General features: G+C 43.0%; 1 protein-coding gene across 1 annotated transcript in view; it reads right to left on the bottom strand.

Annotated features, from left to right (window-relative positions):
* LOC138765539 (transcriptional enhancer factor TEF-5-like) overlaps positions 1–19118 on the bottom strand; it is a gene marked incomplete at its 5' end in the record, with an annotated part of 196427 nt that overhangs the window by 47547 nt on the left and 129762 nt on the right. The window contains 3 exons of the mRNA XM_069942570.1: positions 6241–6315; positions 6985–7028; positions 11697–11831. Of these exons, the coding sequence (XP_069798671.1) occupies positions 6241–6315; positions 6985–7028; positions 11697–11831 (254 nt within the window). The remainder of the gene's footprint in view (positions 1–6240; positions 6316–6984; positions 7029–11696; positions 11832–19118) is intronic.

The following is a 19118-nucleotide window of genomic DNA, read 5'->3' as shown; positions in this document are numbered from 1 at the left end:
GGTGTACAAATGTACGAGTATGTGGACATCTGATTGAGAAGTTGCATGTGACAGAAACATGCATGTGTGAGAATGTTGATCGGGTCACATTGGGTGAGAGTACACACTTGTGCAAAAGCATCCGCCAGCTCACTGGAGAGTGCGTGTGACAGTGCCCTGAATCATTCTGACCACGTGTAGACACAGGGCTTACTCTGGCACTGTACCAAATAACTGAGTGGCCATTCCCACTGTTTGGTTCAGTCAAAGGATAGCCCTTTGGCCGATGGTAGAATCCTACTATTGAGGGGCAGAAAGAAAAATTGCCACATGATTGAAAAAGTTTCAAAACAGAAGATTGTACAGAAGAGTGCCTCAAGCCACATAAAAATGGTGGTGCTGTTACCATAGCAATTACACTAATCAATTTGCTGAAGAAACTCAAGAGGGTCAATTCAACATTGAACAGAGGAACAAGCCCAATGGACTGAACGTGATTTCCAAATTAACTGAATCTCTGCTGTTTGCACCTGATGGATATCCCTCCTCCCTTTCACATTCATGTGTCCATGTGGAAGCCTCTTAATCACTACTATTGCATCTGCTTCCTGGCACCTTGTTTCAGTTTCCTGTGTGTAAATAAAATCTTCCAAATAAACAAAGCACAAGCGGGACTCACCAATGGCAAACATTTTTAAAGAGAATACTACTACGAGAATTCAAGTTTGAGTGCAGGTTGGAAGATGAACATAGAGTGAGTGAAGCCTGTTTGTTCACCATATCTGCCTTGTACTGAAAATTTGTCCACCATCAATTCTTTTTTAAAAAAAGAGCAAGTCATACAACATGGAAACAGGCCCTTCAACCATCGAGTGTGTACTGACCGTCAGCCAGCCACTTTAGTCATCTTATATCAATCCAACTTTTTATATTATTCACCCCACATTCTCTTCATTGATAGAATCTATACCAACACTGGCCAATTAATCTCCCAACTTGCACACCTTTGGGATGTGGGAGGAAACCCGAGCACCAGGAAGGGAAATCTTCGCAGTCACAGAGGATTGGTGCAAATTCCAGCCGGGTAATCCCAAAGATCAGGATTGAACATGGGCCTTTGGCAGTGTGAGAAAGCATTGTCACAAAACCTTCACAGCCAAAGATAGAGAACCTCAACTATTGTGGATATTGACCTCAAACACTCATCATCAAAGCCTCTGGACAATAAGCTCAACCACCAATCTTATGGCACACCACAAGATTTCAACCAAAGGCCATTTAATGATAGGTACACTGATCCTAGCCAATGGTCAATGGAAATTACCAGTTTATGCCATTTTTTTTTCCAGATTACCTCAAAAAAAGTCTGTAATGATCACAAAGCATTCACCTCATCCAATGGTCCTCCGCACAATGGCCACTTTGGGCCAGAATAATCATTATACATCTAATCAATGGCTGTTGAGACCTCTTTCCATTTTGAGCCCCCTGTCCTCTTGTCTACCCTTGTGAGTGGCAGGAGTGGCATCAATCAGCAGAGCCCAGGAACAGTAAAGATGAAAAATTAGTCCTGTGGGTATTGAAACTAACCCACAGTTCCCCAATAAGTGACCGTGAAGAAAGTACACGAACACTTGCACTTTTTTGGAAGTTGAAGGAAGTTTGGCATGCCCCTAATGACCCTCAACAACCTCTACTGGGGCACCATCGAGAGGATACCTGCTGGATGCCTCACAGCGTAGTACTGGAGATGCACCAAGATCTGAAGAAGCTGCAGGTGGAGAATCGGAACATCACACAAACCTCCCTCCCCTCCACAGACTCCACCTCCAACATACTGACAGAAAAACCTCACAGTGCCACCTCCCTCCTCCCATCAGGAAGGCCCAAAGGTGTGAAATCATCTACCCACAGGCTGAAAGACAGTTTCTTCCCCACAACCATCAGGCTCTTGAATGAATCCACAACAGTGCTCTCTTGCTTCCCTTGCCATGTACAAAATGATTGTTTTTTTCTCCCCCATTGTAATTGTGCTCTCATCCTCCGACTTGAATGTTTGATTCAAACTACCATCTTTCTCCATGTGAGGTCTAACTCCAGTCACAGGATACATGTTCCCTGATACCCACTGAATTCAGTTTTACCAGGGTTCCTCGGATCAAAAGCTGACCTTGATCACTAACTGAACCTTTTCTCTGGAAAACTATACGCTTTTGTTTTATTTTTCACAACTGGGTTAGGTTGACTTGTCTGGATAGAATGCAAAACAAAATTTTTTTAATTGTTTCTTAGTGCACATGTCAATCATTCAAGTTACTTCTCATCTCATCTCTGCAGTTCGGTTTTTTGGTCCATTTAAGTCATGTCAGATATAATACAGACTGGAAGAATCATAGCTGTTTTATGGATATCCTACTTTGAGGAATGAACCTTGTGTCAATCACAAATGAATATCCTGAAATGGTACACAGAACAGAAAACCCCAAAAAGCCAACATTATCCAATCTTGGGACTCCAAAGGACCTTCTTACAGCTGATTTGGAGAGAGGAAGACCAAAGTTATTTCAGTTCCAGTGGATACATCTACTCCTGAGGTTCCAGCTTGGTGTGTGTTGAGAACTCACATAGCAAGCTGAGAATATGCCCAGAACCCCAACCCTGGAATGGACCTCTCTTGCTCTATCTTGTCTACACCATGTAGGCAATGGAAGATGTGAGAGAAGTTGAAATATTCATGGTGCTGGATATGACGAATCTGCAGACCTTGGTGAGGAGTGTTCATATTGAACCTGCCTCAACAGTTCATCCTGCATTCACCACCAAGAAGAAAGGCAATTGGACTCGAAAGAGCTCTGCAGGAACCTCAGAGAAAACTTGATGCCGCACTTGAAGACCTTAGTGGTTGGGACATCACAGAAGATGGCAATGCAGTCTGTAGAGAGGAAGAAACAGTGGAAACCATGGAGTCTAACATTGATAATTATGTGGACATCCACTTCGGAAGGAAAAACCGTAGATCGGACTATTATTTAAAGGGTGAATAAGTGCAGAATATTGTTGTGCAGACAGATCAGGGAGTTGCTGGTGCATGAATCATAAAAAGTTAGTTTTCATTGCATCTGTTGATCAAGAAAGCAAATGGGACGTTGATCATCATTGCTCGCAGGGTTGAATTTAAGAGCAGGGAGGTTCTGGTAAAGCTGCACCTGCAGCCCTGTGTGTATTTCTCATCTCCTTTCTTGAGAAAGGAAACACCGGCTTTGGAGGCAGTGCAGAGAAGGATCACCTGATTGGTTCCAGAAATGAGAGGTTAGCTTATGAAAAAGATTTTAAGTAGCCTGGGACTATAACCATTGGAGTAAGGCAGGGGGACTCTTAGAGAAACATGTCAATTAGAAAAGGAATAAATAAGATTGAAGTATGGAGCTTGTTTCCACTGGTAAGACTAGAAATGGGAAACATTGCCTCAAGATTTGGGGGAGAAGATTTAAAACAGAGTCAAGGATGAATACTAACCCTAGATGGTAATTAATCTGTGGAAGTCTCTGCCCAATGAAGGAGCAGAGTCTGCTCAATAAACACATTTAAGATGCAGATGGATGGATTTTTGAATAATAGGGGAATTAAGGGTTATGGGGAACAGGCAGGTAGGTGAAGCGGAGTTCAGGGTTCGATCAGCCATAATCTTAATGAATGGCAGAGCCCCACAGGCCCGTTACCCTGTTCCTATTTCTTATAATTTTATACGAGTTAGATCATGACCAAAAGATGAGATCCTTGGAAAGCAGAGGAAGGAGAAAGGAGCAATGGACATGAAGTTCCTTTGTGGGTCATCTGATGATTTGAGATGAAATGCTGCCATAATCAAGTCAGTGAAGGAGATGACAAGCTCAAAAGATGTTGCAGGAGAGCAGTGCCCTCCGGGGCTCTCGTCACCTGTCTGAGCAAGTTATTACTTCATCAGATTGAGACATGTGGTGTGAGTGTTGGCTAGATGCCCTTGAGCAAGTCCTCAATTAAATCTCAGGCAAACACTCATCCATCCATTGGTCATCTAACTCTGTTGACGTTCACTGAAACAGACCTCATCTACTCCCTACCAAGTGCAAACAAAGAATTGTTAGAGGCACTCAGCATCCATGTGTATAAATAGTCAATGTTTCAAGTCAAAACTCTTTATCAGGACTATGATAGAAGAGGTTAAAAGGGGACCATGGACATTGAAGTTGGTGAACTACTGTAGCACCTGAATGAACACTGTGCCCGCCGTCGTCAGCAGATCTTCAGGGGGAAACTCCAACAGGGCTTTAACCACAAAGTATTACACAGTCAAAAAGAAAACAGGGGTTGATTTGAAGTCACCATTTAGCTGAGAATCAACTGAAACATATTAGGCAGAAATGAACGTTACGCTGAACTCTCATTCCCTGAAAAGATGCAAAGCAAAAGGCACCTCTCCATCCACTTCCCTCGCAAACAGAACTATGTAACCTTATTCAAAAGAAAAAGCTTGGGATACGTTTAGTCCACAGGAACTGTCCATTTCTTTCAGGGACATCCAATATAATTACATCTGAGTCATAGGGTCAGACTCTTCACTACAAGTCGAGATGTAATCCAGCTTTCCAGAGAACCAATCCTAATTGTTCCCCAATATTGCAAAAGATCTAACAGAGGCTGGGACCTCCACACAAAGTTCTTTCCCATTCCCTTTCTCCCAGCACCATCCACACCTTGCCTCCATTACCAGCAAGAACCCCCCCCCCCACTCCCAAACAATCATAGTTCTCCATGTCCTTTCCTCCATTTAAGGTGCCATCTGAGATATGGCCAGCCTTTCAACACCTCCCCCAAGTGGAGCACAACCCTGGGTAGATTACAACTAATGAGCCTATACCCATTCTCTCCTGGTGCTGAGACATAATTTTGTAGACAATTTTCTATGGGTATTGGTAAATTAGATGCCAAAGGTTATTTCAAAACTCCTTGCCAAACGTAATATTCCTTTCCCCTAAATCTAGAGTCCAATGGGGTTTACTTCTATCAAATAGGATTTAGATTCACAGATAAATTTCTGTTCCCAAATCCAGGTTGTGGCCCTCAGCTAAACTCACTGAGCCACATTTAATCATGGTTCAACTGCAGGTTGGATAAGAACTGAACCAATGGGCAGGAAATGAGTACAGGAAAAGGGTTACGACCATAAATGTTCTGGACATCCCTCTCCATGGTTGCTGCCTGACCTGCCAAGTCCCTCCATCCTTATATGCTCAGGATTCTAGCCTTTCGTTCTGTCTTTCGCATGGAAGCTTGCTTATTGGAGATCTTCAGTTTACGTCTGATTTTATTCCAATCAATCAGTGGGACCCCACACAAGGAAAATAAGGAGATGGGAAAAGTAAACGAGGACAGCAGAGAGAAGTGGTGGTTGAGGGGGGAGGGGAACAGGGGGAACAATTGCACGAGGACAAATCTGCTCTGAACAGAATATGGCTGGATATCTCATTCAGTCTAGGAGAGGCTGGTATCTTGCGATGGGAGCTTGTTGGCAAGTTCAGCAAAGGAATTCTCAGGGAACGGACTGTCTGACTGAAGGGTTGTGGGTTTTGGGTTGGACATGGGGGTAGGGGTTTTGAGTTGAAGACTCAGAAAATGAGGACGAGACACTTTTGGCAGATGAATGCTGGATCAAAACGAACTGCATTTGAACCACATCAATACTCGCGTGCAACTTTTAAAATTGCGACTGCTTTCTGCAGACCGTCCACAAGACACCTGGAACAACGTCAGAAGCTTTTGTAATTAGAGAAACAACAAAGGGCCAAGCGCTCTCAATCGGAATGTGACCTGCAGGCAGCTGCAGATATTGAAGAGGAATAAATATTATTTTACAGAACTCTCCATGAGGGAAGTTGCCAGCTGCCCGACATGCACATTAAAATATTATATAGGACCCAGCCACAAAAACAAAATACAAGTGCTCTTCACAAAGGAGGCCAATCGAAGAATACTTGCTCTTCTTCCACCAAACACTAAATTCAACCCGATAGAGATCAGCTTAAAATCCTCAACCATTCCTGCTCAGCCTGAGTGCAGGGGAGGGGCAGGTGGGTGGGGGGGGGGGGGGGGGGGGGAGAGAGAGAGATCACGTCTGAAGGAGAAGGCGAACAAATGCAGCACGGGATACAAACACAGCAACAATATACACCAGTGGCGCTCATAATACAGCCCAGGGCCAGCTACAGCTCTCATCTTCCTCACCTGCGGCCCTCAGTGGATGTGCAGCTCCATGCGTCTCTGGGCCTCCATCCACACCCTGCCAACTCTGGGATGTTGCTGGCACCAGATATATATAGGGAAAAAAATACAGAGCAAGAAAGACATTGACCCAAAATAAGCCATCGCAATCATTTCAATAACACCAGTTAAACGAGCCCTCTTCCCCTCCTGCACCCTTCCCATTCTCTGCATGGAGTAGGTTGTGAAAAGCACGAGATGATCTTCTCAAAAAACATGCTCAACCTTTGGTTTAGCTTTGGACAGAATGCACACAGGACAAAAATGATTTGTTTTTGTAACTGTTTTTGCACAAAAATGATGGACAGTAACCAGCACTCAGTATACAACCTGTCTAATTGTAATTGACAAAATCAAGAGACAAATCAAGATCCATCATGGTCTACTGTATGGTCTAAAGAACCAGCCAAGAGGTTTAACCCTGCAATCCCTGTGCACCAAAGAATGAAATTCTTTGTATATAGCAAAACTGATACAATCTATGTTTACGATCAACCCAGCAGTACCTTGGAATTATTTCACTATTGTGAACAAGTTTCACAACCAACAGAGCTAATATTGGGGAGGAAAGGAATCAGTCAACTCCCCCTGCATTTAAGGGGGCATTCACCTTTAATTCAGACCAACCACATACTTGGCTCAAAGCAAGATGAACAACGTAATCGGTCACATCATGTTAAATTGCTGGAATACCTTACAGATACTTACTCTTGTGAGGACCCTGGTTGTCCAGGAAGGGGGCCAGGCCAAAACTGTAACGAAAAAAAAACCATAATTAATAAACAAAGAGGCACAATTTGTTCAGCACCAGGCTTCATCCAATTCAAATTAGAAAACTGAAGGCAAGTAGGTGAGCAGCAAGAAGCTGGAGGGCCAGGAGGCATCCATGGATAGAAATGGTCAGTCACCATTTCATGTCGTGACCCTTCGAGTCACGACCTTCGAACTGTCTACAAGGATCCTGAGGCAGCCAAGTCTGCGCAGTCTAACGTGTTTGGGAAGGAAATGATGGCTTTGAACAGAGTGTTCCAAAGTAGGTTATTATCGGGAAATCTTGGCTTCATATTTGGGCTGACTGGAAATATCAGTGGGTCGGTCCTTTCTTAGTTGCTATTGATTCACGTATCCATTCTAATAATCCCTTCTCCAGTGCCTCCTGAATCCATTATGAGAACTATCCCGGTTATGAAGGCTGCATCCATGGTGCCATTACAATCATTAGGGTCTGTTCTCTTCCCTTGGATCAGTGAGCAAGTCCAACAATCGACTATTGACCCACATATATCAAGGAAGTTTTCTGTTTAATGTCAGATCCATTCCATATCAATTAATTTCAGTGAAGAAAGGAATATTACCATTTGATTTGGAATTCTAGGTTTAGAAAAATGTTTGGCAGGAGGAAATAAAATGAAACAGCAGTTTTTGTTCCTAATAGCACAAGCTCATTTATGATCATGTGGAAAGGTACTGAATTACTCAAGAAACCCTTTTGAGAAGAGAAGATATCACTTCCTCCCCCCCCCCCCCCATAAAATATTTTTTCATATAGTCAGTAGAAGTGCTTGACTGTTTCACAGGGAAGGGGGCCCATAAACTTTAACCAGCGTCCGAAGGAGGCCGGAGCCCCCACCCCAAAAAAAATCAAGAATGGCTGATCTAAATTATACCCTACACAAAATAGCTTGTAACTTTTTAAAACATTCGATCATGATCTGAGTCTTGGTGGCAAGGCCAGCATTTTAATGTCCAATCTGCCTTTGAGAAGTTGGTGAACTTGTACCTTCATGAAGCACCACCCCTTGTGGCATAAACATGGCTCCAGTTCTTTTAGGTCGGAGAGTCCTGGACTTTGGCCCAGGGAGGTGAAGGTGCATTAAATCTGAACCTAAGTGAGACTGGAGAGGGTGGCGTCACCATGGCCCACGTTCTTCAAGGGTAGCAGGGACTGCTGGTTTGTGAAAGGTTATTAGAGAATTATTGGAGCGCATTTTGCAGAGACCTGCTGTCTAGGCTTTATCTGCCAGTAGAGTACAGGGGAACATTTCAAGTGCTTAGTCAGTTGCTAAATTAAACAGTTTGCTTGGTATGAGTAGCAATCTGTGAGGTAGCTGTCTTCCATCATGTTGGCCAACCATGGAGCTCCTATTGAGTGTTACCCATTAGCACTGAAGTAGATGAAGGGCAGCAGGAATCTTGTGCCACATTTGAAAAACATCAGCCAAAGTGGGAGAAAAATCAGCAAATGACATGACAGCGGTGCCACTTGCTTGCAATGTCAAGGTTGCTTCTGCAAGGTTGAAGGCAAGCAAATGAGATTTAATATTTGGCTGTTATTTAAAGATTGAAGTCAAGAAATTGCATTACCTAATGTTGTTAAAACAGTGTTCTTGAGACTACACACTTTGACAATGAGGTGGACAGAACAGCCATGTCACGTATCCCTGTGTAAAGCCGCACTGAAAATGGCATTGTTCAGTTGATGTGTGACCTTTCTTGCACACATCAGGGAAGTGCTACAATTCAAAGCACGTCTGCCCGACGACAGTGAAGTTTGTTGCTGATGTAATGAATGCTTTTGTTGGCGAGGGGGTTGGGTGAGGTGATGGGAGGGAGATTTGTACAGGATGGTGAAGAATAGTGCATGCATACGTTCCCAAAAAGTGGATGCCTGAGATATTCTCATAGACTGGACTGCACAAATCCTGTCTACAAGAATATCCTCAAAACAGGCAAATCCCTGCACCCAGTGTGCTTGCTTAATGGCTGAAGGAAAAGGAAATGACTTCAGGAACTGAGTCACAAGGAAAGGTTAAACAGGTTAGGACTTTATTCCCTGGAGCATAGAAGAATGAAAGGAGATTTGATGGAGGTATTTAAAATGATGAGGGGGATAGACAGAGTACATGTAGATAGGATAGGCGAGATAAAATCAGAGGACATGGGTTAAGAGGGAAGATGAGGGGAAACTTCTTCACACAGAGAACGATGGGAGTGTGGAACGAGCTGCCAGCTGAAGTGGGGAATACGGGCTCAATTTTATCAGTTAAGAATTTGGATGGGAGAGGCATGGAGGGCTATGGACTAGGCACAGGTCAGTGGGATTAGGCAAAAGAAAAAATGGTTCGGCACAGGTTAGAAGGGCCCAAGGGGCCCGTTTCTGTGCTGTATGTTCTATGGTTCCTCTCCTTGAGGTATCAGTTTGAGACAGGTGGATGTGACAGGTAGTTCAGCAGGTGAGAAAATTCAAGTCTGATCAAGCGCGCACAAGTTTTTTGCTGCCTGTGCAGACGAGGGCAAAATTACTGAGGTGGAAAACAAACTGACCAAGGGACCATTAAAATACTTGCTATGGCAACCAGGAGATGGTTCCTGCAAAGGTCAGGGTTAAGCACATCTTGTAGCTGAAGGGTGTTGTGAGAATACATTTATACAGTTGCCATGATCTTTACAAGAAGCAACCAGGCAGAACAGAGTCCTGTTTCCTTTCCAGCCAGAAGGAAGCAGCAATAATGATGAGCGACAAGTCACAGAGTGGACACAGGGCACACATGATGACAACTCCCATTGACATTTGCTGATCCTATGTTGACACCTTTCGACAGATGCTGCCTCGCGCAAAGTGGTCTTGTGTCAGCCTCTGCTGGATAATTGTGGATGCCCGGACCATTTCTCTTCCTCTCTGTTATCTAATTATCAGCAGTAGAGACCGCCAAATGAAGTTGTAATGTTTCTGAAAGTGGACGGTTCATGGCCTTGGTCAGCTGGCCCATTGGTGAGTCACATGACAGACTCGTTAACTGGGGTTATGGCCGTAACATTGACTGCAAATTTGTTCATTACTGTATTGAGTTTGTTGTCCCAGCTGAGCACACACTGAAGTCACTGTGTATTTAAGAACTGATTCATAATTTTTCAGAGCCAGTTTGACTCAGGGAGGGTGATGACTACAACAGACATGATAAAGTTTTGGATTTGGTGTGATATCACAAACTCAAGCCATATCTTTATCTTTTGTTCTGAATACAACTATTTGGCAAGTGTCTGGCAATAGAGTTTAATTTATATCGTGCCTTTTATAACCAAAGTACTTCAGGGTGGATGAATCACTTTTTAAAGAGTAAATAGTGTTGTAACTAAAGAAGCACAGCTGAATTTTCTTTCAAATACAGATTTGAAGTTGTGATTAAAAGAACAGATAATTTCTTATGTGTTGGATGAAGGGCAAATATTAGCCAAGATACCATGGACGTCACCTGGTTTCCACCCAAGTGGTATCATGGAGTCATAGAGAGTCACGGTCACAAATCGTGGAACGGCCTTCAGCCCAACTTGCCGATGCCGACCAAAATGTTCCACTCACACTCGTCCCTCTTGCCTGCATTCGGGCCATACCCCTTTAAACCAGGGCAGGCCAAACTACAGCCCCTAGGCCAACTGCGGCCTGTTGCCCATTTTTGTGGCCCGTTAGAATATAGCCTCTCACAACAAGTTGCACTTCTTAATTTCAACACTAGAAGTCGCTGCCATTTTGAACAACTTTTTCATCGATAAATGACGTTGAAAAGGTTTACGTCAGTGAAGAAAAAAAGTTTACCTCCGCTTAAGAAAAACACCCATTTACCTCAGTTGATTAAACATGGTAGAACTAAAATGATGGAAAGTAGCAAGGGAGTCCCGAAAATTTCAGACACGGTGGAAAAATGAATACTTTTTCCACGAGTCGAGGGAGAGGGTGTTGTTTGACTTGCAAGGATTCTGTTAACTTTAATAGCCTATCTACAGATATACACATTGCATTATAATCATAAGGTGGACACTTGGGCCATGAACCATATTCACTGAGAGTGGTGGAGAAATGTTGGCAATGGCCTTGTCCCTTTCTTGATCTTTTTTCCTGTTCTTATTTTGCACCCAGCTATTTATTTTGCACAGCTTTTTGAATGAGAGTTTTAAAGAGTTTTATTGCATTCATTGAAATTAAATTTAAGAGCAGCAGATCGATTGTAATATGTAAGCACATCAATAAACTACCAGAATGTCAGCAGTTAAACTATACAGTAGTGTAGTATAGTTATTTTGATAGAAAATGAATTTCCAATGGCACCGGGATTTTCTGGTCTTAAAACATCATTTTCTTGCAGTGTAACTATTGAAAACTGCCAGAGGCTCCTTATATTTTTCTGCATGTGGCCCACAACCACAAAAGGTTTGGACACCACTGCTCTAAACCCATCCTATCCATACATTGTTGAAGATTTTACATTCGCTTAAGATGCACAACTGCAATTAATTAATAACTCAGATCTTGACTCAAGAACAAGGTTGAACTGAAAACGTTCTGACTCAGGCCAACAAAAGGTGGCCGGGGGGACTAACTCAGCACGTTAACAGGGTGTTGCAAGCAGATAGAAGTCTCTTACCCTGGCTGTCCCTGGATAGGGGGCTTGTGGGATTGGCGTTATCCCCAATTTGCTCTGCATTGCAGTCGCTGAAACAATCTGTGCTGAAGACATGGCAGCCATATTCTGAAGAGCCTTATCCTTTGAAGCTTGATCCTTTAAAATAAAGAAATATGGATGAGCAACATACTCCAGAGAAATAGAGGACAGAAAAGATAAAATGGACAGTAAACTCAAAAACAAGGTCAGTGACAATGGGAAAGACCAATTAAAGTGATTGTGCCACCTTGGTTCAGAGATCTGTTCATTAACCCAAGATGATAAAATTATTCAAGGAAATCTTATCTCACTGATTCCAACATAATCCATCTTATTTGGGGTACAAGGCCACTGATGCTTCTATCTTCCTGCAGGTGAAGCTTACTTTTTATTCAATTGATCATTGGGATCCCACAATGGGCGAGATACCCAGAAGGTTGTCTTGCAATTTGGTTGAGGGAGCAATGTTGAATCATATAATCCACAATGTATGCCAGGGGAATTTGGGGAAAATAATTACTTTGGAATCTTCTCATGTTTTTATTTTGATGACTGGCCAAAACTGCGAAGGATTGGCAGAACCTGAGCATAGGTTTTCCAGGAATGATCCTGGGAGAAGAAAGCAAATGCCAGAAGACAATGGAAAATGTCCACTGATTGTAATTTATTGTGGTTGAAACTCTGAAAAATAAAGTTACTACTGTCCATGTGGAAAGGTGATCTGAGGTCAGTTCCTTGCAAGACAGCCCAGCACTTTAAAGGGATTCTTGGTGGCCACATATAGCTCATCAGTTCTACACTTCAGCTTTCAATCTAAATATTTCTGCCAGCTGGGTGAATATCTGGAAGGGTTATTTTTCTCCAATGCCATCGCTGCAGAGTTTCATCATCATTTTGAGGGACCACCTTGCTTTATTTTTTGATTCTGAGGATCAATTGCGCTGAGTTCGACAGAAGTTGTTGTGACTATGTCAGACTATGGACCCCAGCAGCAATGAAGCACGCATTAACCCAATAGGCGATTGAGATTGGAAGGCCTCAAGAAGCAGAAGGCAAAATCTTTGGCATTCTTTGACTTTTATAAGCATGACAGAACGATCTTCTTGTGTGTGTGTGTGTGTGTGTGTGTGTGTGTGTGTGTGTGTGTGTGTGTGTGTGTGTGTGTGTGTGTGTGTGTGTGTGTGTGTGTGTATCTTCTACTGTGTGTGTGTGTGACATCAGTGCTACACCTGACAAAGAACCTCATGGAGATCATGTAACTGGGCTCAGATCCTGCAATAGATTCACATCACCAAATGTTTTGCCTGCATTTAAATAAAGCGAGAACAGGTTTTAATGATTGATCTCAGCATGCAAAGTAAGAAACATGTCATTGGCGGTGGGCATATCCAATTGGAGAATTTAATTTAGACATGCGGAACAGTAACAGGTCCTCTGGTCCACAAGACCGTGCCTTCCAAAAATAAGATCGCTTATCACAAAGAGCCCTGATGCTTAGTGATTCATCTTTAATCTCAGAGGCTCTGTATCCTTCACTGCAAGGTGGAAGACTGCTTACAAAAGGAGCAGTTGTAAAATAAAAAAAATACATATAGCAAGGAGCTTAACCCACGGCAAGTGTTTTGGAGGGGTGCAATGGAGAGGAATTTGAACATACCAGGACTCTTGTTAATTTCAGTGAAAGGCAACCCACCCACCCCTGTCAATCAATCATAACTGTCTTTTATGAAGGATTGTCTCCCCAGATTCTAATGAGTGCAGGTCCGCACTGCCGTTCATCTTATTATCCCTCTTTAGAGAGGTTTCAGGATGGAAGTTAGCAGATGCATGCACACTAGCACATTGTAGGGGCACTCCATCTTATTTAACTGTCAGGAGAAGTTTCCCTTAATACTGGCACCTGGGAGAGCTGATTTCCGAATTTCTATTCCCAAGATCTTCAACTCAGGGTGAAATCAGTAACACTGAAAATATAAAAAGGGGAGTGAGGTGTCGAGCAAGGAAAGTGACAAACTGTCAGAGTAAAGAATGATTTTTTGTTGTGGTATACAACAAAACAGGAAATGTGCAAGATGTTTAGAATGCAATTCCAAATTCTAGGACACTTTGCTCAAGTATAAACATTACCATATACTGCCCTTGTTTGCTCATTCCTATTGCTCCTCAACTTTCAAATCCCAACATTTTTTTCCCAAATTCTCATAAAAGGTCATTGACCTAAAACTTTTTAATAGATTATCACTTCGTAGACAGTTCGATTGAATATTTATCCTATCAGGAAGACTTCAACCCTGTTTTCTACATCAGAGATCATTAAAACTGAAAATGCTCATCATTACTTCCCCATCCTAATTCTGGGCCCAGTGCCATGGAGGATTATAGATCCTTCAGCCCCTATCCTGGACTTTCTTTTCCCCCAATGTGGCGAAGGCTTCTGCCTCCGCCACTCCATGAGATGGCACTGTCCAGATCACCAACCTTGCCCATCTCTGTCATTAATTACATTTTCTCTGCCCTGGCAACACCTGCATGAAGCCCTGCACTCTCAAGTGTTTCCTTTCTTCTGCTAATGAGATAACTACGATACTCCAGCTGGGGTGTCTCGCTGCTCTTGTATTCAACATCTTGGCTAATAAAGTCTATTGAAATACCTTCTTAGAGTGAAACACAAAAGGTGCAGATGCTGCATCTGTCGTAAAAACACAAAAGTGCTGGAGGAACCCATCAAGCCACACGATGTCCATATGAGTTAATGATACACAACTGACATTTCGGGCCTGATCCCTTCTTCAAGGTATGAGAAAAAGGCAGGTGGACAACTGAATAAAAAGGCTGGAGGGTCATCCACTGTGCCCTGTGCTCTCGTATATTGGCGAGACTGGACATAGACTGGGAGATCACTTCTGTCAGCATCTTCGCTCTGTCATCTGCAATAGCGTGGATCTCCCAGTGGCCATCCATTTCAATTCCCCGTCCCCTTCCCATGATGACGTGTCTGTCCATGATCTCATGCACTCCCAGACTGGGACCACTCACAATATTGGACGATCTCATGCACTCCCAGACTGGGACCACTCACAATATTGGACGATCTCATGCACTCCCAGACTGGGACCACTCACAATATTGGAGGAACCTCAGATTCCATCTGGGCACCCTCCAACCAGATGGCATTAACATCGACCTCCAGTTTCTGTTTGCCCCCCTCCCTGGCCCCTCTTCCATGCCTCCTTTCCTTCAGCACTGGCATTAGAATCATTAGTGTTTCCTCTCCTGATCCCCAGATCAATCCTCACCTTCCTTCTCCTGTCAAAGTAAAGAACGATTTTCATCTCCAGTTATGGGCTTGTGTCTGTTGACTTGTGCTCCTCCCCCCTGCCCTTTCTTCCCTCCTCCCCCCCCCCCGCCACTTCATTCAGACACCCACCTGCTTCTTATTCATACCTTAAAGGACTCATCCAAAATGATGGATTATATATCTTAACATTTTTTTTTAATTCCAGCAGAAGCCACTTCCAGCCATTTAATCCCATGCCACTCAATTACACCCAAATTACTCTACAACCCCGAACATTTTGAACAGTGGGAGGAATCCGGAGCACCTGGAGGAAACCTGTACAGGGAGAAGGTACAAACTCCTTACAGACAGCATCGGATTCGAACCGGAGTCGAAAGCTCTGTAATAATATTGCACTGGCCATTATGCTACCAACGGACGATGTGCGACCAGCTGAGATCCTCCAGTATTTTTGTGTTTTTACTCCAATATCTTAATCACTTTATCTACCCATCTTGCTACAATCAAGAAAGAATTTTATGGACCTTCTAATCTTTTGCACTTCTGAGTATCCTACCTTTTATTGTGTATTCCCTTGCTTTGCTTGATGGGTCTAAATGAATAAACTGCAAATTTCTGATTTGTATTTGTTACCTCCTCAAGTGTATTGATATCTCTTGATTCCTACTATTGCAACCTATATTCCTCGGTATCACCCTCACTGCCAATATGGGTGCCCTCGACAAGCCTTTTCATTATAGCCCTTACATTTAATCATTAAAATGTACCTAAAACTAAAGGAATTTGGAATTCACAGCATGTTTGAATGGTGGAAATAGAATCCATCAGTGCCTTCAGATGGGAGTTGCATAGACACTTGGGAAAAGTTAACTCGGGGATGAAATGGTTGTCTACTCGGAGATTTGATGACTAAAAGACCTTATTCTGTGTTTAAACAATTCTGAGATTCTATTTCTCTCTGTAAGTTGAAGCTCCGCACTCCCTGTATCTCTGAACCTTGGTTTCAGTTGACAACTGATCCTTTGTTCCCTACGAAAGTGGTACAGGAAAGCACCTGACTGAATGAGACTCACCAACCCCAGCTGAAATGAAAACTCCCAAGAAGGAACAAGTAAATCTTAGACCTACAACAACCTCAACAATTTAATGAGTTAAAAAAAACTTTTTTGGTAATTTACTCCCAAATGAGGAAGGAAGACCAACCAACACAGGCAGTGCCAGTAACTGTCGGTAAAGAGATCACTGGGGGATCAGAGGTGGAGAGGGTGAGTAAATTTTTCTTGGAAGTCACCCTCTTAGAGGATCTTTCCTGGACCCAACACACTAATGGTATCGTGAAGAAAGCACGTCAGCCTGTCAACTTACTCAGGAGTTTGAGGAGGTTTGGTATGACATTGGAAATCCTGGCCAATTTCTACAAATGTGTGGTGGAAAGAGTGCTGACTGGCTGTATCAGTCTGGCATGCGGCACTAAATGCCCGAGTGTAAATCCCTCCCAAACAGTAGTGGTTACAGTAGCCCAGGACATCACAGGGAAAACTCTCCCCACTGCTGAGAACAGCAGCAATCAAGGATTCACACCACCCAGCACACAGACTGTTCTCGTTACTGCCATCAGTAAAGAGGTATAGATGCCACAAGACTCGCACCACCAGGTTCAGGAACAGCTGCTCCCCCTCCACCATCAGAATCCTCCACAGCAAGGTCAATCAGGGACTTTTGCATTTTATTGATTTTTAAATTCTCTCTGTATTGCACAGTTTGTTTACATTTGTTCTCTGATTACAGTTCTTTATTAGTTTACATGTGTACTCTGTGGACAATTTTCTTTTGCACAACCAATTAGTAGTAACTCTGCCTTGTCTGCAGGTAAAAGAATCTCAGAGGTGTATGTGATCTCATATATATACTGACAATACCTCTGAACCTAAGTTAGTTCAGTTCAAGTGAGTAGAATAAGGGGGATTAAACTCCTGGGCCCAAAATAAACAACTGGACATCAGAAGAAAAATTTCTACAAGATCAGTGTGATGTTTCTCATTCCATACAGCCTCAAGATTTTGCAGAACATGATCATTGAATAAAGATCAACTTTGGGGTAGTTTCAACAATTGTTAATCATGAGGCAAAAGACAAATGAATTAATGGAAACACGGCAAAGAAGCAGGCCCTTCAGCCTACCAAGTCCATCAAGTACAATCCTACATTAATCCCGGATTCGCCCGCTCAACTACACACCACGGGCAATTCACTGGGGAATTAAGTCTCTCAGCTATTCTGAATGTGGGAGGAAACCCTCATAGTCACAGGAAGAACAGGCAAAATCCACAGAATGCAGCTGGGAGCAGGATTGAACTTAAGGCTCCTGCGCCAGGAAGCAACAGCTCCCGTACTTGCACTTGCTAAAAGGTTGTGCGATAAAGACTAGCAGAAAAACTCTCTGCAGTAAAGACTAACATGGAAACTAACCTTATTGGTTTAGCTATCTGATAACTGCTCTCCCTTAGAATCAAACCTTAAGTGCCAAGAGAAACATAATGGTTCTATCAGCTCAACTTGTGAGAAACAAAACATTGTTTTAAATAGGAATAGCAAAACCTCAATCTGGATTGTAATAAATGGGAACATGAAAGCCTTTCTCCTTTTCAAAGGGTTATCATTAGTTGGGGGGTGGGGGGGGGAAGAATTCCTAATGCATAAGCAATTTATTGGTGAAAAGCATTTCATTGTCACCATTGAGTAACCAAAATCGCAGGTTGGATGCAATAGGGTTGAAGAAAATCAAGCAATTTGACATGTTAGCAGCTGCCTAATAGCCAGGGAGGAAGGATATTGACTACAGGGATGGTGTCACTTGGTCAATCTTAAGATGAACTATGGTGAAAATTTTACAGGGCTTGACTTCAGCAGAGGGCAGACAGACTATTTGTTTGTCTTTCCCATAAAGGCGTTTAAAGGCGACGTTTGGAGAAGTTAGGGGTGAAGGAGAAATGACCCACAGAAAGTATCCCTTTCACCAAAATATTTGCGGGTCTCAACACGAAGGAGGATGTAGCATGTTGGATCTAACCCTGAACTTGCCTGCCGTTCAGGAGCCATCTGATGCTTTATAGCTCAAACCCTTCAATATCCTCCCACAGCTTCCCCTTGTAATTTCCATTTCCGTTACATAGTAGCTCAGTAAAATAATTAAGTTATTCTGGGGTTTAACTTGTGCTATCATGGCCTTCAACTTTTCCTCACTGATGTTGCTTTCTCAGCTCCTCTTCCAGAAGCAGTCATCAAATCCAGGTATACCCCATTTTACGAATGTTCGCTTTACGAAAATTTGCTTTTACAAAGAAACCCGTGTTGGCTTTCACAAAAGGGTTTGAATGGGTTTGTGCTTTTATGAAAATAGCCTCCAATGGGTCTTCGCTTTATGCCATTTCGGCTTAAGTTTCAAAAGTGGGGTATACCTATTTCCATTCGGCTTCACAAAGCAAAAACACAATAAACTGAGGAGAACGGAGAGGACCAATGGTCTAAGGCGGCCATTCTCAACGTTTTTTTTTTGGCTATGGGTCCCTTAGGACTCTGCTCAAAGTTTATGGGCCCCTTCCCTGTGAAGCAGCCAGGTTAGTTGCTTTCTTCGGTACATCTCTCCTATTGACCACATAACAAATATTTAGGATTTCAGTCCGTGGCCCTCCTTAAATGTGCTGTGGCCCTCCTGACCCCCCATTGAGAATGGGTGTTCGAAGGAAATTGATTATCCGCAAGGGTGAAGTGCTGGAAGAATTGAAGGGTCTAAAACCCAACTCTCGTGGATCCAATGGCCTGCATCCCAAGGTTACAAAATTCACAACTGCAAAGAAAGCAGATGCATTAATGATGACCTTTCAAAATTTCCTAGATTATGGAGTAGTTCCAATAGACTGAGTGGTAGCACATGTTATGGCGCTATTTAAGAAAGAAGGGAAAGACAAAATTAGGAATAATGGATCTGATCAACTCGCACCTGTTCTCACCAGAGTGGTAGCGGAATTGTACCCTTAGAAATTCATCAAATGCTTCCAGATGGAAAATCAAACTGGGGAATCTAATGAAGCATTTGGTGGATGTAA

The sequence above is a fragment of the Narcine bancroftii genome, chromosome 5 (genome assembly GCF_036971445.1).
Source record: "Narcine bancroftii isolate sNarBan1 chromosome 5, sNarBan1.hap1, whole genome shotgun sequence".
Classification (NCBI taxonomy): domain Eukaryota; kingdom Metazoa; phylum Chordata; class Chondrichthyes; order Torpediniformes; family Narcinidae; genus Narcine; species Narcine bancroftii.
This window is presented reverse-complemented; position numbering and strand designations above follow the sequence as displayed.